The 25,164-nt window shown below is 54.8% G+C and overlaps 1 protein-coding gene across 4 annotated transcripts in view; it reads right to left on the reverse strand.

Annotated features, from left to right (window-relative positions):
• Nucleotides 1-10,937: 10,937 nt before the first annotated feature.
• The window catches only part of ATE1 (arginyltransferase 1), a 214,034-nt gene continuing 199,807 nt past the window's right edge, over nt 10,938-25,164 (reverse strand). For all 4 annotated transcript variants that reach the window (XM_029610557.1, XM_029610555.1, XM_029610556.1 and 1 more), the window contains 2 exons: nt 17,121-17,241; nt 10,938-11,775 (listed from right to left, as the gene is read on the reverse strand). In XM_029610557.1, the coding sequence (XP_029466417.1) occupies nt 11,597-11,775; nt 17,121-17,241 (300 nt within the window). In that variant the 3' untranslated portion in view covers nt 10,938-11,596. The remainder of the gene's footprint in view (nt 11,776-17,120; nt 17,242-25,164) is intronic.

Here is a 25,164-nt window from a genome sequence, read left to right on the forward strand (position 1 = left end):
GCCCCCTCTCCCTGTGTCAGGACGGCAGCACGGAGCCCCCTCTCCCTGTGTCAGGAGGGCAGCACGGAGCCCCCCTCTCTCCCTGTGTCAGGAGGGCAGCACGGAGCCCCCCTCTCTCCTGTGTCAGGACAGCAATGCGGAGCCCCCTCTCCCTGTGTCAGGAGGGCAGCCCGGAGCCCCCTCTCCCTGTGTCAGGACAGCAATGCGGAGCCCCCCTCTCTCCCTGTGTCAGGACAGCAGCACGGAGCCCCCTCTCCCTGTGTCAGGACAGCAGCACGGAGCCCCCTCTCTCTGTGTCAGGACAGCAGCACAGAGCCCCCTCTCTCCCTGTGTCAGGACAGCAGCACGGAGCCCCCTCTCCCTGTGTCAGGACAGCAATGCGGAGCCCCCCCTCTCTCCCTGTGTCAGGACGGCAGCACGGAGCCCCCCTCTCCCTGTGTCAGGACGGCAGCACAGACCCCCCCTCTCCCTGTGTCAGGATGGCAGCACGGAGCCCCCTCTCCCTGTGTCAGGACAGCAATGCGGAGCCCCCCTCTCTCCCTGTGTCAGGACGGCAGCACAGAGCCCCCTCTCCCTGTGTCAGGACAGCAGCACGGAGCCCCCTCTCCCTGTGTCAGGACAGCAGCACAGAGCCCCCTCTCTCTCGTGTCAGGACTGCAGTACGGAGCCCCCTCTCCCTGTGTCAGGACAGCAGCACAGAGCCCCCTCTCTCTCGTGTCAGGACTGCAGTACGGAGCCCCCTCTCCCTGTGTCAGGACAGCAGCACGGAGCCCCCTCTCTCTGTGTCAGGACAGCAGCACGGAGCCCCCTCTCTCATGTTAGGGCAGCAGCACGGAGCCCCCTCTCTCATGTCAGGACAGCAGCATGGAGCCCCCTCTCCCTGTGTCAGGACAGCAGCACGGAGCCCCCTCTCTCATGTTAGGGCAGCAGCACGGAGCCCCCTCTCTCATGTCAGGACAGCAGCACGGAGCCCCCTCTCCCTGTGTCAGGACAGCAGCACGGAGCCCCCTCTCCCTGTGTCAGGACAGCAGCACGGAGCCCCCTCTCTTTCGTGTCAGGACAGCAGCACGGAGCCCCCTCTCTCTCTCGTGTCAGGACAGCAGCATGGAGACCCCCTCTTCCTGTGTCAGGACAGCAGCACGGAGCCCCCTCTCTCTCTCTTGTCAGGACAGCAGCACGGAGCCCCCTCTCTCTCGTGTCAGGACAGCAGCACAGAGCCCCCTCTTCCTGTGTCAGGACAGCAGCACGGAGCCCCCTCTCTCTCTCGTGTCAGGACAGCAGCACAGAGCCCCCTCTCCCTGTGTCAGGACAGCAGCACGGAGCCCCCTCTCTCTCGTGTCAGGACAGCAGCACAGAGCCCCCTCTTCCTGTGTCAGGACAGCAGCACGGAGCCCCCTCTCCCTGTGTCAGGACAGCAGCACAGAGCCCCCTCTCTCCCTGTGTCAGGACAGCAGCACGGAGCCCCCTCTCTCTCTCGTGTCAGGACAGCAGCACAGAGCCCCCTCTCCCTGTGTCAGGACAGCAGCACGGAGCCCCCTCTCTCTCTCGTGTCAGGACAGCAGCACAGAGCCCCCTCTTCCTATGTCAGGACAGCAGCACAGAGCCCTCTCTTCCTGTGTCAGGACAGCAGCATGGAGACCCCCTCTCTCTGTGTCAGGACAGCAGCACGGAGCCCCCTCTCTCTCTCGTGTCAGGACAGCAGCACAGAGCCCCCTCTCCCTGTGTCAGGACAGCAGCACGGAGCCCCCTCTCTCTCTCGTGTCAGGACAGCAGCACAGAGCCCCCTCTTCCTATGTCAGGACAGCAGCACGGAGCCCCCTCTCTCTCCCTGTGTCAGGACAGCAGCACGGAGCCCCCTCTCCCTGTGTCAGGACAGCAATGCGGAGCCCCCTCTCCCTGTGTCAGGAGGGCAGCACGGAGCCCCCTCTCCCTGTGTCAGGAGGGCAGCACGGAGCCCCCCTCTCCCTGTGTCAGGAGGGCAGCACGGAGCCCCCTCTCCCTGTGTCAGGACAGCAATGCGGAGCCCCCTCTTCCTGTGTCAGGAGGGCAGCACGGAGCCCCCTCTCCCTGTGTCAGGACAGCAATGCGGAGCCCCCTCTCCCTGTGTCAGGACGGCAGCACGGAGCCCCCTCTCCCTGTGTCAGGAGGGCAGCACGGAGCCCCCCTCTCTCCCTGTGTCAGGACAGCAATGCAGAGCCCCCTCTCCCTGTGTCAGGAGGGCAGCACGGAGCCCCCTCTCCCTGTGTCAGGACAGCAGCACGGAGCCCCCTCTCTCTGTGTCAGGAGGGCAGCACGGAGCCCCCTCTCCCTGTGTCAGGACGGCAGCACGGAGCCCCCTCTCCCTGTGTCAGGACAGCAATGCGGAGCCCCCTCTCCCTGTGTCAGGAGGGCAGCACGGAGCCCCCTCTCCCTGTGTCAGGACAGCAATGCGGAGCCCCCTCTTCCTGTGTCAGGAGGGCAGCACGGAGCCCCCTCTCCTGTGTCAGGACAGCAATGCGGAGGCCCCCTCTCCCTGTGTCAGGAGGGCAGCACGGAGCCCCCTCTCCCTGTGTCAGGACGGCAGCACGGAGCCCCCCTCTCTCCCTGTGTCAGGACAGCAATGCGGAGCCCCCTCTCCCTGTGTCAGGAGGGCAGCACGGAGCCCCCCTCTCCCTGTGTCAGGACGGCAGCACGGAGCCCCCCCCTCTCCCTGTGTCAGGACAGCAATGCGGAGCCCCCTCTCCCTGTGTCAGGAGGGCAGCACGGAGCCCCCTCTCCCTGTGTCAGGACAGCAATGCGGAGCCCCCCTCTCTCCCTGTGTCAGGACAGCAGCACGGAGCCCCCTCTCTCTGTGTCAGGACAGCAGCACGGAGCCCCCTCTCTCCCTGTGTCAGGAGAGCAGCACGGAGCCCCCTCTCCCTGTGTCAGGAGAGCAGCACGGAGCCCCCTCTTCCTGTGTCAGGAGGGCAGCACGGAGCCCCCTCTCCCTGTGTCAGGACAGCAATGCGGAGCCCCCTCTCCCTGTGTCAGGAGGGCAGCACGGAGCCCCCTCTCTCTGTGTCAGGAGGGCAGCACGGAGCCCCCTCTCCCTGTGTCAGGAGGGCAGCACGGAGCCCCCCTCTCTCCCTGTGTCAGGACAGCAATGCGGAGCCCCCTCTCCCTGTGTCAGGACAGCAGCACGGAGCCCCCTCTCTCTGTGTCAGGATAGCAGCACAGAGCCCCCTCTCTCCCTGTGTCAGGACAGCAGCACGGAGCCCCCTCTCCCTGTGTCAGGAGGGCAGCACGGAGCCCCCTCTCCCTGTGTCAGGACAGCAGCACGGAGCCCCCTCTCTCTGTGTCAGGAGGGCAGCACGGAGCCCCCTCTCCCTGTGTCAGGAGGGCAGCACGGAGCCCCCTCTCCCTGTGTCAGGACAGCAATGCGGAGCCCCCTCTCCCTGTGTCAGGAGGGCAGCACGGAGCCCCCTCTCCCTGTGTCAGGACAGCAATGCGGAGCCCCCCCTCTCTCCCTGTGTCAGGACAGCAGCACGGAGCCCCCTCTCTCTGTGTCAGGACAGCAGCACAGAGCCCCCTCTCTCCCTGTGTCAGGACAGCAGCACGGAGCCCCCTCTCCCTGTGTCAGAACAGCAATGCGGAGCCCCCTCTCTCTGTGTCAGGAGGGCAGCACGGAGCCCCCTCTCCCTGTGTCAGGAGGGCAGCACGGAGCCCCCCTCTCTCCCTGTGTCAGGACAGCAATGCGGAGCCCCCTCTCCCTGTGTCAGGAGGGCAGCACGGAGCCCCCTCTCCCTGTGTCAGGACAGCAGCACGGAGCCCCCTCTCCCTGTGTCAGGACGGCAGCACGGAGCCCCCTCTCCCTGTGTCAGGAGGGCAGCACGGAGCCCCCCTCTCTCCCTGTGTCAGGAGGGCAGCACGGAGCCCCCCTCTCTCCCTGTGTCAGGACAGCAATGCAGAGCCCCCTCTCCCTGTGTCAGGAGGGCAGCCCGGAGCCCCCTCTCCCTGTGTCAGGACAGCAATGCGGAGCCCCCCTCTCTCCCTGTGTCAGGACAGCAGCACGGAGCCCCCTCTCCCTGTGTCAGGACAGCAGCACGGAGCCCCCTCTCTCCCTGTGTCAGGACAGCAGCACGGAGCCCCCTCTCCCTGTGTCAGGACAGCAATGCGGAGCCCCCCTCTCTCCCTGTGTCAGGACGGCAGCACGGAGCCCCCTCTCCCTGTGTCAGGACGGCAGCACAGACCCCCCTCTCCCTGTGTCAGGATGGCAGCACGGAGCCCCCTCTCCCTGTGTCAGGACAGCAATGCGGAGCCCCCCTCTCTCCCTGTGTCAGGACGGCAGCACAGAGCCCCTCTCCCTGTGTCAGGACAGCAGCACGGAGCCCCCTCTCCCTGTGTCAGGACAGCAGCACAGAGCCCCCTCTCTCTCGTGTCAGGACTGCAGTACGGAGCCCCCCTCTCCCTGTGTCAGGACAGCAGCACAGAGCCCCCTCTCTCTGTGTCAGGACAGCAGCACGGAGCCCCCCTCTCTCATGTTAGGGCAGCAGCACGGAGCCCCCTCTCTCATGTCAGGACAGCAGCATGGAGCCCCCCCTCCCTGTGTCAGGACAGCAGCACGGAGCCCCCTCTCTCATGTTAGGGCAGCAGCACGGAGCCCCCTCTCTCATGTCAGGACAGCAGCACGGAGCCCCCTCTCCCTGTGTCAGGACAGCAGCACGGAGCCCCCTCTCTTTCGTGTCAGGACAGCAGCACGGAGCCCCCTCTCTCTCTCGTGTCAGGACAGCAGCATGGAGACCCCCTCTTCCTGTGTCAGGACAGCAGCACGGAGCCCCCTCTCTCTCTCTTGTCAGGACAGCAGCACGGAGCCCCCTCTCTCTCGTGTCAGGACAGCAGCACAGAGCCCCCTCTTCCTGTGTCAGGACAGCAGCACGGAGCCCCCCTCTCTCTCTCGTGTCAGGACAGCAGCACAGAGCCCCCCTCTCCCTGTGTCAGGACAGCAGCACGGAGCCCCCCTCTCTCTCGTGTCAGGACAGCAGCACAGAGCCCCCTCTTCCTGTGTCAGGACAGCAGCACGGAGCCCCCTCTCCCTGTGTCAGGACAGCAGCACAGAGCCCCCTCTCTCCCTGTGTCAGGACAGCAGCACGGAGCCCCCTCTCTCTCTCGTGTCAGGACAGCAGCACAGAGCCCCCTCTCCCTGTGTCAGGCCCGCAGCACGGAGCCCCCTCTCTCTCTCGTGTCAGGACAGCAGCACAGAGCCCCCTCTTCCTATGTCAGGACAGCAGCACAGAGCCCTCTCTTCCTGTGTCAGGACAGCAGCATGGAGACCCCCTCTCTCTGTGTCAGGACAGCAGCACGGAGCCCCCTCTCTCTCTCGTGTCAGGACAGCAGCACAGAGCCCCCTCTCCCTGTGTCAGGACAGCAGCACGGAGCCCCCTCTCTCTCTCGTGTCAGGATAGCAGCACAGAGCCCCCTCTTCCTATGTCAGGACAGCAGCACGGAGCCCCCTCTCTCTCTCGTGTCAGGACAGCAGCACAGAGCCCCCTCTCTCTCGTGTCAGGACAGCAGCACAGAGCCCCCTCTTCCTATGTCAGGACAGCAGCACGGAGCCCCCTCTCTCTCTCGTGTCAGGACAGCAGCACAGAGCCCCCTCTTCCTGTGTCAGGACAGCAGCACGGAGCCCCCTCTCCCTGTGTCAGGACAGCAGCACGGAGCCCCCTCTCTCTCGTGTCAGGACAGCAGCACAGAGCCCCCTCTTCCTGTGTCAGGACAGCAGCACGGAGCCCCCTCTCCCTGTGTCAGGACAGCAGCACAGAGCCCCCTCTCTCTCTCGTGTCAGGACAGCAGCACAGAGCCCCCTCTCTCCCTGTGTCAGGACAGCAGCACGGAGCCCCCTCTTCCTGTGTCAGGACAGCAGACGGAGCCCCCTCCCTCTCTCGTCAGGACAGCAGCATGGAGCCCCCCTGTCTCTCATGTCAGGAAACCAGCATGGCGCCGGCTCGCCCACCCCACATGGTGTGTGCCTGCGTAACCTGGCTCCGTTGCCGGCTTCATGTGCCCATCACCTCTGTTTGTACAGAAAGCCTTTGGCCAGCTCCCCTACTGAAATGTTTGTTACATTTTAAGGACAATGTTTGTACAAGTTAAGGTTTTCAAGCTTAGATATTTGAGTGATAACTGTTCAAATTTTGCCAGTGCTGACAAGATCCAGTCCTACATAATATTAATTTATGAAAGGCACCTCCAGAAGTGACAGTGCCAGAGCAGCACAGAGAACGGGCTTTCCAATTTGGGACCTGATGGTACCTCAGGCGACCTGGACTGGCTACTGCTGGAGACTGGACCACTGAGCCCAGCATCCTTAATCTGACCGTGCTTGGCCTGCTCTATGTTCGCTGCTGGCATCTATTCAGCTCCAGATAATGTCATCATACCTCATTAAAGCCCCCTGGTCATTCTACTCACTGGGGCTCTGCAGGGGCAATAGTCAAACTGTGCGTAAACATTTACCCTCAGGAAAAAACAAAGCCGTTTGAATATTGCTTTTCCTCCAAGTCACGGCAAAGGGGCCACACTGGAAGCATGCGTTGGGATTTCATTCAGAAATATCCCCATGCTCGCTTCCTCACTTTTCCCTGCATAATTTCTTCAGCACCAAATAGCCAGTTTTTAAAGGAAAAGTCCACAGGGAGCTGCAATGAGTGCTGGGGGATGTGGTTTTCTCCATAGGACAGAGCTGTGAGCAGTGAGTGTTCTCTCTGTGACTCAGCTCCTGGGAAAGCTGCAGTGAGTGCTGGGGGTTGTGGTTTTCTCCATAGGACAGAGCTGTGAGCAGTGAGTGTTCTCTCTGTGACTCAGCTCCTGGGAAAGCTGTAGTGAGTCCTGGGGGTTGTGGTTTTCTCCATAGGACAGAGCTGTGAGCAGTGAGTGTTCTCTCTGTGACTCAGCTCCTGGGAAAGCTGCAGTGAGTGCTGGGGGTTGTGGTTTCTCCATAGGACAGAGCTGTGAGCAGTGAGTGTTCTCTCTGTGACTCAGCTGCTGGGAAAGCTGTAGTGAGTGCTGGGGGTTGTGGTTTTCTCCATAGGACAGAGCTGTGAGCAGTGAGTGTTCTCCCTGTGACTCAGCTCCTGGGAAAGCTGCAGTGAGTGCTGGGAGTTGGGGTTTTCTCCATAGGACAGAGCTGTGAGCAGTGAGTGTTCTCTCTGTGACTCAGCTCCTGGGAAAGCTGCAGTGAGTGCTGGGGGTTGTGGTTTTCTCCCGTAGGACAGAGTTGTGAGCAGTGAGTGTTCTCTCTGTGACTCAGCTCCTGGGAAAGCTGCAGTGAGTGCTGGGGGTTGTGGGTTTCTCCCATAGGACAGAACTGTGAGCAGTGAGTGTTCTCTCTGTGACTCAGCTCCTGGGAAAGCTGCAGTGAGTGCTGGGGGTTGTGGTTTTCTCCATAGGACAGAGCTGTGAGCAGTGAGTGTTCTCTCTGTGACTCAGCTCCTGGGAAAGCTGCAGTGAGTGCTGGGGGTTGGGGTTTTCTCCCATAGTACAGATCTGTGAGCAGTGAGTGTTCTGTCTATGACTCAGCTCCTGGGAAAGCTGCAGTGAGTGCTGGGGGTTGTGGTTTTCTCCATAGGACAGAGCTGTGAGCAGTGAGTGTTCTCTCTGTGACTCAGCTCCTGGGAAAGCTGCAGTGAGTGCTGGGGGTTGTGGTTTTCTCCCAAAGGACGGAGCTGTGAGCAGTGAGTGTTCTCTCTATGACTCAGCTCCTGGGAAAGCTGCAGTGAGTGCTGGGGGTTGTGGTTTTCTCCATAGGACAGAGCTGTGAGCAGTGAGTGTTCTCTCTGTGACTCAGCTCCTGGGAAAGCTGCAGTGAGTGCTGGGGGTTGTGGTTTTCTCCCAAAGGACAGAGCTGTGAGCAGTGAGTGTTCTCTCTATGACTCAGCTCCTGGGAAAGCTGCAGTGAGTGCTGGGGGTTGTGGTTTTCTCCATAGGACAGAGCTGTGAGCAGTGAGTGATCTCTCTGTGACTCAGCTCCTGGGAAAGCTGCAGTGAGTGCTGGGGGTTGTGGTTTTCTCCATAGGACAGAGCTGTGAGCAGTGAGTGTTCTCTCTGTGACTCAGCTCCTGGGAAAGCTGCAGTGAGTGCTGGGGGTTGTGGTTTTCTCCCAAAGGACAGAGCTGTGAGCAGTGAGTGTTCTCTCTGTGACTCTGCTCCTGGGAAAGCTGCAGTGAGTGCTGGGGGTTGTGGTTTTCTCCATAGGACAGAGCTGTGAGCAGTGAGTGTTCTCTCTGTGACTCAGCTCCTGGGAAAGCTGCAGTGAGTGCTGGGGGTTGTGGTTTTCTCCATAGGACAGAGCTGTGAGCAGTGAGTGTTCTCTCTGTGACTCAGCTCCTGGGAAAGCTGCAGTGAGTGCTGGGGGTTGTGGTTTTCTCCATAGGACAGAGCTGTGAGCAGTGAGTGTTCTCTCTGTGACTCAGCTCCTGGGAAAGCTGCAGTGAGTGCTGGGGGTTGGGGTTTTCTCCATAGGACAGAGCTGTGAGCAGTGAGTGTTCTCTCTGTGACTCAGCTCCTGGGAAAGCTGCAGTGAGTGCTGGGGGTTGTGGTTTTCTCCATAGGGCAGAGCTGTGAGCAGTGAGTGTTCTCTCTGTGACTCAGCTCCTGGGAAAGCTGCAGTGAGTGCTGGGGGTTGTGGTTTTCTCCATAGGACAGAGCTGTGAGCAGTGAGTGTTCTCTCTGTGACTCAGCTCCTGGGAAAGCTGCAGTGAGTGATGGGGGTTGTGGTTTTCTCCATAGGACAGAGCTGTGAGCAGTGAGTGTTCTCTCTGTGACTCAGCTCCTGGGAAAGCTGCAGTGAGTGCTGGGGGATGTGGTTTTCTCCATAGGACAGAGCTGTGAGCAGTGAGTGTTCTCTCTGTGACTCAGCTCCTGGGAAAGCTGCAGTGAGTGCTGGGGGTTGTGGTTTTCTCCCAAAGGACAGAGCTGTGAGCAGTGAGTGTTCTCTCTGTGACTCAGCTCCTGGGAAAGCTGCAGTGAGTGATGGGGGTTGTGGTTTTCTCCATAGGACAGAGCTGTGAGCAGTGAGTGTTCTCTCTGTGACTCAGCTCCTGGGAAAGCTGCAGTGAGTGCTGGGGGATGTGGTTTTCTCCATAGGACAGAGCTGTGAGCAGTGAGTGTTCTCTCTGTGACTCAGCTCCTGGGAAAGCTGCAGTGAGTGCTGGGGGTTGTGGTTTTCTCCCAAAGGACAGAGCTGTGAGCAGTGAGTGTTCTGTCTATGACTCAGCTCCTGGGAAAGCTGCAGTGAGTGCTGGGGGTTGTGGTTTTCTCCCAAAGGACAGAGCTGTGAGCAGTGAGTGTTCTCTCTGTGACTCAGCTCCTGGGAAAGCTGCAGTGAGTGCTGGGGGTTGTGGTTTTCTCCCATAGGACAGAGCTGTGAGCAGTGAGTGTTCTCTCTGTGACTCAGCTCCTGGGAAAGCTGCAGTGAGTGCTGGGGGTTGTGGTTTTCTCCATAGGACAGAGCTGTGAGCAGTGAGTGTTGTCTCTGTGACTCAGCTCCTGGGAAAGCTGCAGTGAGTGCTGGGGGTTGTGGTTTTCTCCATAGGACAGAGCTGTGAGCAGTGAGTGTTCTCTCTGTGACTCAGCTCCTGGGAAAGCTGCAGTGAGTGCTGGGGGTTGTGGTTTTCTCCATGGGACAGAGCTGTGAGCAGTGAGTGTTCTCTCTGTGACTCAGCTCCTGGGAAAGCTGCAGTGAGTGCTGGGGGTTGTGGTTTCTCCCATAGGACAGAGCTGTGAGCAGTGAGTGTTCTCTCTGTGACTCAGCTCCTGGGAAAGCTGCAGTGAGTGCTGGGGGTTGTGGTTTTCTCCATAGGACAGAGCTGTGAGCAGTGAGTGTTCTCTCTGTGACTCAGCTCCTGGGAAAGCTGCAGTGAGTGCTGGGGGTTGTGGTTTTCTCCCATAGGACAGAGCTGTGAGCAGTGAGTGTTCTCTCTGTGACTCAGCTCCTGGGAAAGCTGCAGTGAGTGCTGGGGTTTGTGGTTTTCTCCCATAGGACAGAGCTGTGAGCAGTGAGTGTTCTCTCTGTGACTCAGCTCCTGGGAAAGCTGCAGTGAGTGCTGGGGGTTGTGGTTTCTCCCATAGGACAGAGCTGTGAGCAGTGAGTGTTCTCTCTGTGACTCAGCTCCTGGGAAAGCTGCAGTGAGTGATGAGGGTTGTGGTTTTCTCCATAGGACAGAGCTGTGAGCAGTGAGTGTTCTCTCTGTGACTCAGCTCCTGGGAAAGCTGCAGTGAGTGCTGGGGGTTGTGGTTTTCTCCATAGGACAGAGCTGTGAGCAGTGAGTGTTCTCTCTGTGACTCAGCTCCTGGGAAAGCTGCAGTGAGTGCTGGGGGTTGTGGTTTTCTCCCATAGGACAGAGCTGTGAGCAGTGAGTGTTCTCTCTGTGACTCAGCTCCTGGGAAAGCTGCAGTGAGTGCTGGGGGTTGTGGTTTTCTCCCATAGGACAGAGCTGTGAGCAGTGAGTGTTCTCTCTGTGACTCAGCTCCTGGGAAAGCTGCAGTGAGTGCTGGGGGTTGTGGGTTTCTCCCAAAGGACAGAGCTGTGAGCAGTGAGTGTTCTCTCTGTGACTCAGCTCCTGGGAAAGCTGCAGTGAGTGCTGGGGGTTGTGGTTTTCTCCCATAGGACAGAGCTGTGAGCAGTGAGTGTTCTCTCTGTGACTCAGCTCCTGGGAAAGCTGCAGTGAGTGCTGGGGGTTGTGGTTTCTCCCATAGGACAGAGCTGTGAGCAGTGAGTGTTCTCTCTGTGACTCAGCTCCTGGGAAAGCTGCAGTGAGTGCTGGGGGTTGTGGTTTTAGCTCACTGGATGATTCTATAAGCTGTGAGTGGTTTTTACCTCTGAATATTCTGGTTTGCTCCTCTGTGAGGAATTTTTATCTTGGCAAGCAGAGAAATGTCCTCCCACAATGTGGTTAATAAGAGCGAGTTCTAAGAGCAATCTCTATTTTCTTAGATTTGGTTCACTTTGGTTTATTTTGTAAGAAGGTCGGCCCCTGTCCAGTTAGTTTCAAACATGTTGTAAAGAAAGTAAATAAGGAAAGCTGAGCAGACATTATTAGAAGCCTTCCCAAGGCATGGCACCGTCTTTTCCTTTCAATCCAACCCTGAAAGCGTGCCTGACTCTCCCGTGCCACGCACTACCAAATGCTTTCATGCAAGAGTCCTGCTGGCTTCTCGTCCCACTGCAGAGCGCTGGGCTGTGCTCACGTCCCAGCTCTTTCATACTACGAGGCTGCCTTGGGAAGTCACGCTTTGGAAATAAAGAGGTTAATGGTGTTGGGGACAGGTGCTTAGAATTCGTTAACTCTCTTCTTGTCTTTTCGAAGTTGCATATTTTATAAGACGACCTTCTGACCGGCGTGGCAAGCATGACCACTGAGCTGGTCATCGGTTTTCGCCAACATGTGATGACGCTTTAGGACAGTGGATGATCAACTCCGGGCCTCAAGAGCCACAAACAGGGCTGGTTTTTGGGACATCGCCACCCTGATCTCCTATGCACGAGTGCTTGTGGCTTTTGAGGAGCAGAGATTGGGCAGCCCTGCTAGAGGAGGACTTCTGCCTCTTAGCAGCACACACACACAGGCCACGTCCCCGTCCCTCAGTGTCTGAAGAGTAGCATTCGCTCGGCACAGGTCTGCCCCACCAGGCTGGCGTATTCCCGGACGCTGGGCTCATCGTTCTGCCCCTTGCGCTTCTTCTTATACACCCTGTACGGCATTCTGGTCATCTTATACAGAACCTGAGCGTGGTCCAAATCTTTAAGAAGGTCCTTATCCACTGCCGGAAGAAGAGAAACCAGAGAAAAGGGGATTAGCAGCTTACTAGAGAAACCGTGCACTGGCTCTGCTTATGCATCTCCGCCACCCTACCCACCGATAGCGCTGCAGGAGCCCTGGGGACATGGGCTGAGTTCTGCCCTCTAGTTCAGCTTTTGAGGTGCATGGGAAGCTGAGATTTCTTCCATTCCTAGCTGTACTGTCAGCCATACCTGTCTTATGTTTCTACAATTCATGCACGATGGCTAAATTCTGGAAAGATTGCCCTTTGCTTCAGTCCTGGAAGATGCAAGTTTAAGATCTCAATGCCACAGAAACAATTTCCTTTACCTGAGAGAGAGATTCGCATGGCCATATCAGTGTTTGGTGTCCCCATTGGTCTCAATACCGTGATTCCCCGAAAATAAGACCCTAGTAGAGGTTTTGCCAAATTGCTAAATATAAGATCTCCCCCGAAAGTTAGACCTAGCACATATTACATGTAAACGATTGAATTAGCTACGGTATTCCCTCCCATACAGTAACGCACGCCCCTCCGTTTTGCCGCGCGTTTAACCTGCTAACTTACCGCCTACCCTTACCCCTGCGTTAGAGGCAGGGGTAAGGGTGGGCGGCAAACTTTCCCCTGGCCCCCGCTCACCTGCCCTGGCCGCATCCATGGGTGCTGGTCTCAGGGGAAGCCCCAGTCCTCTCTCCCCTCCTCCCGAAGCAACGAAAGCGGAAAAAAAGCGAAAAAAAAAAAGTTGCAAGAGAGAGAGGGGAGAGAGGACGGGCAATCCTACGCTCGGGATTGCCAGTCCCTCTCCCCTCCTCCCGAAGCAAGGCATGAAAAGCAGCCTTGCCTCGGGAGGAGGGGAGAGAGGACGGGCAATCCCGAGCGTAGGAGAACCGTCCACTTCCTGGTACCTGTCATTTGAAATGACAGATACCATCGTGGCCGTGAAGCGTTAGGCCAGCGCACCCAGGATACTGTATAGCGCTCTAAACAGTAAAATGGGTTGCGCGGGCCTAACGCTTCTTACCATAGACGCAGCTTGCATTTTTTCAAATTACTGTATAAAGAGCGTCAATCTGTGATTCTGTGAGCACGCAAGCCCAAAAGGGAAGAGAATGCAAGCTTTGTTTTGTTCAGCAACTGCCCTATATATTGGTGATATAACTGGACATCTAGATTAATAAAATCTCATACAAATTGCTATAAGAAGGAAGGAATCAAATTAATCAGATTAGTCTGAGTTTCCTTTCTTCTGCATTCTCTCAGAGATCAACAAATGAATGGAGAAGAATGGATGGAAATGGACAATGTGCTCAACGCCCCGTTCTCTCAGGATTCAATAACATCAGTGGTCATTTTCTAGGTTTGAGTCAGCAGCAGCCTCCACCTTTCAGTTTTTCCCAATGGAGAAAAGGAAGCAAGTTAAAAATGATCCCAGCAGGCAGAAGTAGTTGAATACAGGCACCGAGGCAGGGAGAGCAGGCCCTCGAGGAGCGAGTTCATTTTTTTGTTCAATATACCGGTATGTGAATTCTTCTTCATGGAAAAATAAGACATCCCCTGAAAATAAGGCCTGGTGCATCTTTGGTAGCAAAAATTAATGTAAGACACTGTCTTATTTTCGGGGAAACAGGGTACCAACCCCTTCTAGAACACTGATTTTGATTACTGTGTTATTCCGTGGATATTGTGGCTTTTTATTCTCTCTTTTCCCATTGTAAGCAGTATTACTTACCTGTAACAGGTGTTCTCCGAAGACAAGCAGGACGGCAGTCCTCACACCTGGGTGACATCATCATATGCAGCCCGGCACGGAACTTTGATCTCAAAGAATCTAGAACTCTCAAACAGGCCCTACTGAGCATGTGCAGCAGTAATGACCGTCTCTCCAAAATCGGTGTAAATTAAAAAACCCTACAATGGTTCTCATCCCATCTATCACCAAGGACCTACCAGGTATCAATCAACGACACCCCTCTCAAAGAAGATAAACCTGGACATCAGAGTGCCCCAAGGATCCGCCCTATCAGCAACACTCTTCAACATTTATCTTCTCCCGATATGCCACTTCCTCTCAAACCTTAAACTGACTCACTTCTTATATGCTAATGACATCCAAATACTTATCCCAATACAAAACTCTCTGGAAGACATCTACAAAAAAACAGCCAACTACCTCACCAAAATAAAGCAACTACTAACCAACATGAGACTTATCCTAAACATTGATAAGACAGAAATAATCATGCTGGATAGGAAGAACAACCCTACGCAGATACCACCACTCAACATAATGAATCAAATGACAGCAATCTCCCCCGTCACCCATGCCCGCAACCTAGGAGTCATAATTGACAAGAACCACATCGCCGCAAAAATCAAAGACGGATATCACAAACTCCTAACCCTACGACACCTAAAACCTTTCCTTTCCCCCAAGGACTTCAGAACAGTCCTCCAACTACTCATCTTCTCCAACCTGGATTACTGCAACTCCCTGCTTCTCAACTTACCTCTCACCACCATCCAACCTCTCCAAATCCTTCAAAATACAGCCACCAGAATACTCACAGGAACGAAAAAATACGATCACATTACTCCAACTCTCATTTCACTACACTGGCTCCCAATAAAGTACAGGATAGACTACAAAATACTATCCATACTACACAAAATAATATATGAAAAACAAATTGGCTAAGTGCATCCATAAAACTCCACTCACCAAACCGAAATCTCCATTCAGCTAACAAAGGTCTACTAAAAATTCCACCTGCTCGTCACAAACTTACCTCAACTCGGAAGAGAGCCATATCCTTAGGAAGCCCCAAACTTTGGAACTCCCTCCCAACCGAACTGAGAACACAATAAAATTTAAAAACCTTGAAAAAAGAACTAAAAACTTGGATGTTCACCAAAGCCTACCAAAACACCCTATGACTCTCTGCTACAACTTCCCTCCCTACCGGCCCCATATAAACATGCAGAACCAATCCAAAGCACGGAACTTAACCTGTACAATTTAACAACCAAACTATGTTTTAATGACTAAGATAACTTTATTAACAAGCATATGAATTTTTGTACACTCTGTTAAACATCGAAACTTTGTAAACTGTTGTGATGGCGAAACCGAACGACGGTATACAAAACTCGATAAATACTGTTGGAAACAGGATGCTGGGCTTGATGGACCCTTGGTCTGACCCAGTATGGCAGCTTCTTATGTTCTTATGTAAATAAAATAAATAATCATCACCCTGCCCCTAGGCAGAGCCTCAGTCCATGATGTAGCTCATACATGGAGAAACCAACTCCCAGGGGAGGTGGGCAGGTTTCATGAGGACTAACATCCTGCTATCCTAGGAGAACACCTGTTACAGGTAAGCAAATCTGCTTTCTGCGAGGACAAGCAGGATGGCAGTCCTTACAGATGGGTGAATCCCAAGCTACAGGCTGTCCAAAAACAAGAAAAAAGCAGGGAAATCCCAACGTGTGGGACGCACTACCTTTCCCCAACCCAGAAAGGGCTCCAGGAGAATAAAGAGTTGGGTTCTAAACCTCAAAGAGACCCTCAGGCACATAATGCGGTCATAGAGTCCTTATAGGTCCTCCTGAACATGAAAAGGCACAAATCATCAACCAAGATTAAGATTAGACAAACACCGCATAGAATTTCTCTGGCTAGAGAGACGCCCAGAAAGAAAACTGCAGTTCACTAGTATCTGAGGAAGAAGAAGTGATTTCATTTGCATAGTTATCCCAGATGTTTGCCAAGAGGAACAATGAGCATAGAATTCAAGCACTGGCTTGGAAGAAGCAGCGACAAAAAGCATTAGGGTCTACGGCAGGTCCCCACCTGTCAAACGACTACAAGGAAGGATCTGACCTCCCAGGTGCTATCCCTCTAATGGGAGCACCATGCCAGGACCCCGAACACGGATGGGAGCTACATAAGAACATAAGAACATGCCATGCTCGGTCAGAGCAAGGGTCCATCAAGCCCAGCATCCTGTTTCCAACAGTGGCCAATCCAGGCCACAAGAACCTGGCAAGTACCCAAAAACTAAGTCTATTCCATGTAACCATTGCTAATGGCAGTGGCTATTCTCTAAGTGAACTTAATAGCAGGTAATGGACTTCTCCTCCAAGAACTTATCCAATCCTTTTTTAAACACAGCTATACTAACTGCACTAACCACATCCTCTGGCAACAAATTCCAGAGTTTAATTGTGCGTTGAGTAAAAAAGAACTTTCTCCAATTAGTTTTAAACGTGCCCCATGCTAACTTCATGGAGTGCCCCCTAGTCTTTCTATTAATCCAAAAGCGTAAATAACTGAGTCACATCTACCCGTTCTAGACCTCTCATGATTTTAAACACCTCTATCATATCCCCCCTCAGCCGTCTCTTCTCCAAGCTGAACAGCCCTAACCTCTTCAGCCTTTCCTCATAGGGGACCTGTTCCATCTCCTTTATCATTTTGGTTGCCCTTCTCTTTACCTTCTCCATCGCAATTATATCTTTTTTGAGATGCGGCGACCAGAATTGTACACAGTATTCAAGGTGTGGTCTCACCATGGAGCGATACAGAGGCATTATGACATTTTCTGTTTTATTCACCATTCCCTTCCTAATAATTCCTAACATTCTGTTTGCTTTCTTGACTGCCGCAGCACACTGAGCCGACGATTTCAATGTGTTATCCACTATGATGCCTAGATCTCTTTCCTGGGTGGTAGCTCCTAATAAGGAACCTAACATTGTGTAACTACAGCATATTATTGCAGACTGGGACTGGGAGTCCATGCTGTTACAGTATAACTGGGAGTAGTAACTCAGCCCCAGCTCTGAATGCTTCTACAGGCATTTTCACAACTGGACAGAGAAAGCTGTGTATCCTGCTCCCTCATCAGCAGCTAGGGGAGGAAGGGGCACCAGATGGCCCACGTTCAGGTTTTCTCTAATACCTTCACACTATTGAGGTTTTTGCAGAAAGTGCTGGACTGGACCATGGAGGGAGAGGAAGAAAGCTCTGAGCCACACGTCCTGGAGAGCGATTCCAGCAGCACGCTCTAAGAACTTACACGTGGCAACGTTTCAAGGTTGCAGAGATGCATTTTTTGCATTCTTGTTGGAAAAACTCACTCAGGCATGGAAACGTGTTTGGAATTGCTTAAGCTAAAATGACATGTAGGGCTATTAGGGAATGCAAAAGGACTCTAATTAAGATGGGTAAGAGCGTTGCGAAGAAACAGCTCACATTAAGCACCAAGAGAAAAGGAGCAGGGCAACGAGAGACGCAGTGAAGGTTCGGGGCCTCCCCCCTCACATCAGGACCTGCTGCCTACCTGCTCCGGGCTCTGTAGAAAAGCGACAGTATTTGGAAGTCTCCAGCTTGGGGAGGCACTGCTCGATGGGCACCCAAATGTATGTCTCCGGACACAGCAAGGCTGAGGGATGATACTGACCCTGCAAGAGGAAGAGAAAAGAGGAGAATGGCAGACCGCAGACCCCTGACAATATCTGCAGTACAGCAAGCAACTCTACAGGAGCGACTGCAAGCACATCCTAGAATCCCTTTCATTACTAGCTGGGCTCAGTTTCCTTAGTGAATCACTGCTCCATCCCCTCCCCTCCCCCACCCGCTGCCTGGAGTACAGGGCTCTGCTCTGCTCGCTCAGAGCATCACTGCTCCATCCCCTCCCCTCCCCCACCCGCTGCTGGAGTACAGGGCTCTGCTCTGCTCAGCTCAGAGCATCACTGCTCCATCCACCTCCCCTCCTCCCACCCGCTGCCTGGAGTAAAGGGCTCTGCTCTGCTCGCTTCAGAGCATCACTGCTCCATCCCCTCCCCTCCCCACCCGCTGCCTGGAGTACAGGGCTCTGCTCTGCTCACTCAGAGCATCACTGCTCCATCCCCTCCCCTCCCCCACCCGCTGCCTGGAGTACAGGGCTCTGCTCTGCTCGCTCAGAGCATCACTGCTCCATCCCCTCCCCTCCCCCCCCCGCTGCCTGGAGTACAGGGCTCTGCTCTGCTCGCTCAGAGCATCACTGCTCCATCCCCTCCCCTCCCCCACCCGCTGCCTGGAGTACAGGGCTCTTCTCTGCTCTGCTCACTCAGAGCATCACTGCTCCATCCCCTCCCCCTCCCCCACCCGCTGCCTGGAGTACAGGGCTCTGCTCTGCTCACTCAGAGCATCACTGCTCCATCCCCTCCCCTCCCCCACCCGCTGCCTGGAGTAAAGGGCTCTGCTCTGCTCGCTCAGAGCATCACTGCTCCATCCCCTCCCCTCCCCCACCCGCTGCCTGGAGTACAGGGCTCTGCTCTGCTCGCTCAGAGCATCACTGCTCCATCCCCTCCCCTCCTCCACCCGCTGCCTGGAGTACAGGGCTCTGCTCTGCTCGCTCAGAGCATCACTGCTCCATCCCCTCCCCTCCCCCCCACCCGCTGCCTGGAGTACAGGGCTCTTCTTTGCTCTGCTCACTCAGAGCATCACTGCTCCATCCCCTCCCCCACCTGCTGCCTGGAGTACAGGGCTCTTCTCTGCTCTGTATGCTCAGAGCATCAATGCCCCATCCCCTCTCCTCCCCCACCCACTGCCTGGAGTACAGGGCTCTTCTCTGCTCTGCATGCTGGGAGCTCACTGCTCCATCCCCTCTCCTCGCCCAGGGAAGGAAGAGAGGAAAGCAAGGAGAGGGTGGAAGGCTGGAGAGAGAGGAAAGAAAAGTGAGGAGAGGGTGGAAGGCTGGAGAGAGGGAAGGAAGAGAGGAAAGCGAGGAGAGGATGGACAGCTGGAGAGAGAAGGAAGGAAGTGATGAAAGCGAGGAGAGGGTGGACGATGGAGAGAGAGAGGGAAGGAAGTGATGAAAGCGAGGAGAGGGTGGACGATGGAGAGAGAGAGGGAAGGAAGTGATGAAAGCGAGGAGACAGTGGAAGGCTGGAGAGAGAGGGAAGGAAGAGTGGAAAGCGAGGACAAGGTGGAAGGCTGGAGAGGGAAGGAAGAGAGGAAAACTAGGAGAGGGTAGAAGGCTGGAGAGAGAGGGCAGGAAGAGAGGAAAGCGAGGAGACGGTGGAAGGCTGGAGAGAGAGGGCAGGAAGAGGAAAGCAAGGAGAGGGTGGAAGGCTGGAGAGAGAGGGCAGGAAGAGGAAAGCGAGGAGTGGGGGACGGCTGGATAGAAAGGGAAGGAAGAGTGAAAAGCAAGGAGAGAGTGGAAGGCTGGAGAGAGAGGAGAGAAAAGTGAGGAGAGGGTGGAAGGCTGAAGAGAGGGAAGGAAGAGAGGTCAGCCACGAGAGGGTGGAAGGCTGGAGAGAGAAGAAAGGAAGAGAGGAAAGCGAGGAGAGGGTGGACAGCTGGAGAGAGAAGGAAGGAAAAAGGGAAAGCGAGGAGATGGTGGACGATGGAGAGAGAGGGAAGGAAGTGATGAAAGTGAGGAGACGGTGGAAGGCTGGAGAGAGAGGGAAGGAAGAGTGGAAAGCGAGGAGAAGGAGGAAGGCTGGAGAGAGAGGGAAGGAAGAGAGGAAAGCGAGGAGAGGGTGGAAGGCTGGAGAGAGAGGGAAGAAAGAGAGGAAAGCGAGGAGAGGGTGGAAGGGCTGGAGAGAGAGGGCAGGAAGAGAGGAAAGCGAGGAGAGGATGGAAGGCTGGAGAGAGAGGGCAGGAAGAGAGGAAAGCAAGGAGAGGGTGGAAGGCTGGAGAGAGGGAAGGAAGAGAAGAAAGCGAGGAGAGAGTGGACAGTTGGAGAAAGAAGGAAGGAAGAGAGGAAAGCGAGGACAGGGTGGAAGGCTGGAGAGAGAGGGAAGAAAGAGTGGAAAGCGAGGAGAGGGTGGAAGGCTGGCGACAGAGGGGAGAGAAGTGAGTAGAGGGTGGAAGGCTGAAGAGAGGTAAGAAAGAGAGGAAAGCGAGGAGATGGTGGAAGGCTGGAGAGAAAGGGAAGGAAGAGAGGAAAGCCAGGAGAGAATGGAAGGCTGGAGGGCTAGAAGGAAGAGAGGAAAGCAAGAAGAAGGTGGATGGCTGGAAAGAGAGGGAAGGATGAGAGGAAAGGCTGGAGCAATAAAAGAGGGGGCAGAGGGGAGATGAAAGAAAATCAAAATAAGTTAGAAGGTAGAGGCAAAAAACAAAAACCAGGAAAGGAACACTTTTTGCTCTGCTTCTTTAAAACAGTGACTATCCCACAGGTTTTCTAAATATTTTTCACCAGTGATTATCTTCATCAGGTAAAATAAAATGTGCACAGGGCTGACACTCGGGCCTGGGCAAGCTCTCACTGTTTTACATAAAGCAAACTCCTGCTTGAAGGTAAAAGGAGCCCTCGTGCACACTTACACCCCGTGACCCTGACACTCTCCCAGGCCTCTGAATAACTGGGAACCTTAAAGCAAACTCCTGCCTGAAGGTAAAAGGAGCCCTCGTGCACACTTACACCTCCTGACCCTGACACTCTCCCAGGCCTCTGAATAACTGGGAACCTTAAAGCAAACTCCTGCCTGAAGGTAAAAGGAGCCCTCGTGCACACTTACACCCCGTGACCCTGACACTCTCCCAGGCCTCTGAATAACTGGGAACCTTAAAGCAAACTCCTGCTTGAAGGTAAAAGGAGCCCTCGTGCACACTTACACCTCCTGACCCTGACACTCTCCCAGGCCTCTGAATAACTGGGAACCTTAAAGCAAACTCCTGCCTGAAGGTAAAAGGAGCCCTCGTGCACACTTACACCCCGTGACCCTGACACTCTCCCAGGCCTCTGAATAACTGGGAACCTTAAAGCAAACTCCTGCCTGAAGGTAAAAGGAGCCCTCGTGCACACTTACACCCCGTGACCCTGACACTCTCCCAGGCCTCTGAATAACTGGGAACCTTAAAGCAAACTCCTGCCTGAAGGTAAAGGAGCCCTCGTGCACACTTACACCTCCTGACCCTGACACTCTCCCAGGCCTCTGAACATTTTTCGGGAAAAGTTTAAGAAAGAGACTTTGATGAGCCCAGACCTCTGGAGGAAGAGGAGTCGCCATACATGGCAGGAAGGAATCTCCACCCCTGCTAACCTCCTCAGTTTTATAAGAGAGTTTGACGGCAGATGAGTGCTGCAAGGCCCAAGTAGTGTGCACGATGTTTGAAAATGCCGTCGCCCTGATTTTCTCAGCTGATAAGACCAGGAGGCGGTAGGGATTTCAGCTGAACATGGGAGTGAGGTGGGGAAGGTGGAGTACGGGTGGGGAGAAGAGGTAAGCACGGGAAGGAAGCTGGGGAAGGGGAGGACCTTCCAGGGCGCCCTCCCTCTCGGGGTGGGGAGAGGGGAGAGTACAGGGCAATATGTCCTGAAGGAATGCTCACAACCCTGCCATAGATCCTGCTTGACCTTACTCTTCATGTCTTCACCACTAGGGGACCCCCCCCTTCTGCCTCTCGCTTTTCCTGAATTTTTATTTCTAAGATGAGATGCCAAAATGACCTGCAACTGAAATACAATCTCAGCTTCTTGCCATTTCATCACAGTTTAGTAGCAGAATTAAGCTGCCTTAGTCCATTTGTACCCATTCGTACAGTGGGCCGGGGCTAGGGTAGTAGGCGCCCTAGGCGACTTATTTATTTATTTATTATTTGTTTAAAATCTTTCCTATACCGTCGTTAAGCTAGGTACCATCACAACGGTTTACAACAAGGCACAAATATTAATGTTGGTAGATGTCTTGATTTATTTCCACTAACCAGGTGCCATCAAGTTACGGTAACACAGTCTCACCATAAATACGCACTGGTGGGTGTGATACATCATGTCCTTTCTTATCTGGGACAGCTTTAAAATAGATTAATCATATCATCTTATCATTTGGCGTTGAACGAAGAAATAAAAAATACAATACACCCAGGTATAGCTTAGGGCAATGTACGTGGGCGTTCTACAGAGCGCATCCTACACTTCTGCCTGGCTCTGACTCCTACCTCGTTCACGCGCTGCTCACGGCCCGATGAAGCTCTACTCCTCTTTGCCGCGAGTGCTATCCTGCTCGCGGCATCACATGGCTGCTGTTCAGTGCCCCCTAAGGGTCGGGTGCCATAGGCAACCGCCTAGCTCGCCTAATGGACGCGCCGGCCCTGGCTACAACACTAATTCAGCTCTTACAAGTCCAATTCACGGAATAATGCACAACTAAGTTTTTGTCGAATTTGTGCTGGTGCAAAGTTATAAAAGAATTCCCAAGCTTTTCAATATTTTCATAAGTGTCCAATGTGTATAGAAGGTTATCTTGAACTTGAATACTGTTCTTGCCTCGGTTTGCACTGGGAAGCCGTTCCACGCATCCTCCACCCTTCCCATGAAGAAATATTTTCTTAGTCTTGAGTTTACCCTACTTTGACCTCTTCACCTTACAGCTCCCTTTGCACTGAAAAATATTTGCTTCAGGAGTCAGGCGGAGCAGAAGCAGGAGATGTGGCCGCGTGAAGGAGGAATGTGCGTGGCATTTGGATTTGCCCCAGAAGGAGATGGGGAATATATGACGGGATTTTATACTGCAAGAGAGAGAGTCAGAGCGTCGAGAATGGAAGAGGAATTTGGCAGCAGCTACAGAGAGAGACGATTAGAATGGTAAAGGAAGAAGTGACGAGAGCATGGGAGAGGTTCGAGGAATTAACGGAAAGGAGAGGTATTAGTAAAACTGGGCTAAAAGATAAGCCTGGAGTTACTAAGTGCCTGAATGTTGGGGGACACCAAGAAAGAGGGGATGTGGGTCTAAGGAGATGAAGACGGGGATGGACCCCGTGTGTGCAGGGCACTGGGGAGGACACTTAGGTCAAAGCAGACAGTGGCTGGAAAGAAACTCAGAATATCAGATCTGTTAACATCCCTCGGATACTCTTTAACGTATCTAATTATCAATGATTATTGACCTTTCAGCTATAAATTTAGAAATGGGACTGATAAGGGTTCCTTGTGTCCCTTTGGCCATTCTTTCTGATCATACTGACGTTAAACAAAAACACCAGGTTCAACCCCTGGGTCAGGACCACCAGAAATCCAGAGGAGGCCCAGAACCACCACAAGCCCAGGCTATGAGACACCAGTAATCCAGAGGAGGCCCAGAACCGCCACAAGCCCAGGCTATGAGACACCAGTAATCCAGAGGAGGCCCAGAACCGCCACAAGCCCAGGCTATGAGACACCAGTAATCCAGAGGAGGCCCAGAACCGCCACAAGCCCAGGCTACGAGACACCAGTAATCCAGAGGAGGCCAAGAACCGCCACAAGCCCAGGCTATGAGACACCAGTAATCCAGAGGAGGCCCAGAACCGCCACAAGCCCAGGCTACGAGACACCAGTAATCCAGAGGAGGCCCAGAACCGCCACAAGCCCAGGCTATGAGACATCAGTAATCCAGAGGAGGCCCAGAACCGCCACAAGCCCAGGCTATGAGACATCAGTAATCCAGAGGAGGCCCAGAACCGCCACAAGCCCAGCCTATGAGACACCAGTAATCCAGAGGAGGCCCAGAACCGCCACAAGCTCAGGCTACGAGACACCAGTAATCCAGAGGAGGCCCAGAACCGCCACAAGCCCAGGCTACGAGACACCAGTAATCCAGAGGAGGCCCAGAACCGCCACAAGCCCAGGCTACGAGACACCAGTAATCCAGAGGAGGCCCAGAACCGCCACAAGCCCAGGCTACGAGACACCAGTAATCCAGAGGAGGCCCAGAACCGCCACAAGCCCAGGCTACGAGACACCAGTAATCCAGAGGAGGCCCAGAACCGCCACAAGCCCAGGCTACGAGACACCAGTAATCCAGAGGAGGCCCAGAACCGCCACAAGCCCAGGCTACGAGACACCAGTAATCCAGAGGAGGCCAAGAACCGCCACAAGCCCAGGCTACGAGACACCAGTAATCCAGAGGAGGCCCAGAACCACCACAAGCCCAGGCTATGAGACACCAGTAATCCAGAGGAGGCCCAGAACCGCCACAAGCCCAGGCTACGAGACACCAGTAATCCAGAGGAGGCCAAGAACCGCCACAAGCCCAGGCTACGAGACACCAGTAATCCAGAGGAGGCCCAGAACCACCACAAGCCCAGGCTATGAGACACCAGTAATCCAGAGGAGGCCCAGAACCGCCACAAGCCCAGGCTATGAGACATCAGTAATCCAGAGGAGGCCCAGAACCGCCACAAGCCCAGGCTATGAGACATCAGTAATCCAGAGGAGGCCCAGAACCGCCACAAGCCCAGGCTATGAGACATCAGTAATCCAGAGGAGGCCCAGAACCGCCACAAGCCCAGCCTATGAGACACCAGTAATCCAGAGGAGGCCCAGAACCGCCACAAGCTCAGGCTACGAGACACCAGTAACCCAGAGGAGGCCCAGAACCGCCACAAGCCCAGGCTACGAGACACCAGTAATCCAGAGGAGGCCCAGAACTGCCACAAGCCTAGGCTACGAGACACCAGTAATCCAGAGGAGGCCCAGAACCGCCACAAGCCCAGGCTATGAGACACAAACTCAGGCAAGACATCAGTAATCCAAACAAGACCTGGAAAGAACACAAGGCATTGAGATACAAATAAACCAAACCCAGACAAAGGTAAATTGCACACCCTGTATGCTATGGGATTCCAGTAATCTACAGGAGGAGGAGGAAGAAATGAGAATAGAGGAGTAGTAACACTGCACAGTGAGGGGGTGGGGGAGGAGAGAGCAGTAGAAATGCTACTCAGAGAGGGGACGGAAGGAGCAGCAGTAGTAGCAGCACTGCACAGGGAGAGGGGAGCAGGGAGCAGGGAGCAGGAGCAGCAGCTCAGCACAGGGAGAGGGGAGCAGGGAGCAGGAGCAGCAGCTCAGCACAGGGAGAGGGGAGGAGGGAGCAGCAGCAGCATTGCACAGGGAGGGGGAGGAGGGAACAGCAGCAGCACTGCACAAGGAGAGGGGAGGAAGGAGCAGCAGCACTGCACAGGGAGAGGGGAGGAGGGAGCAGCAGTAGCACTGCACAGGGACAGGGGAGGAGGGAGCAGCAGTAGCAGCACTGGACAGGGAGAGGGAGGAGGGAGCAGGAGTAGCAGCACTGTACAGGGAGAGGGGAGGAAGGAGCAGCAGCACTGCCCAGGGAGAGGGGAGGAGGGAGCAGCAGCAGTGCGAGAGGAGAGGAGGGAACAGCAGCAGCATTGCACAGGGAGAAGGGAGGAGGGAGCAGCAGCACTGTACAAGGAGAGGGGAGGAGGGAGCAGCAGTTATAGCACTGTACAGGGAGAGGGGAGGAAGAAGCAGCAGTAGAAGCACTGCACAGGGAGAGGGGAGGAAGGAGCAGCAGTAGAAGCACTGCACAGGGAGAGGGGAGGAAGGAGCAGCAGTAGAAGCAGCACTGCACAGGGAGAGGGGAGGAAGGAGCAGCAGTAGAAGCAGCACTGCA

Source organism: Rhinatrema bivittatum, chromosome 7 (genome assembly GCF_901001135.1).
Source record: "Rhinatrema bivittatum chromosome 7, aRhiBiv1.1, whole genome shotgun sequence".
In the NCBI taxonomy this organism is placed as follows: Eukaryota; Metazoa; Chordata; class Amphibia; order Gymnophiona; family Rhinatrematidae; genus Rhinatrema; species Rhinatrema bivittatum.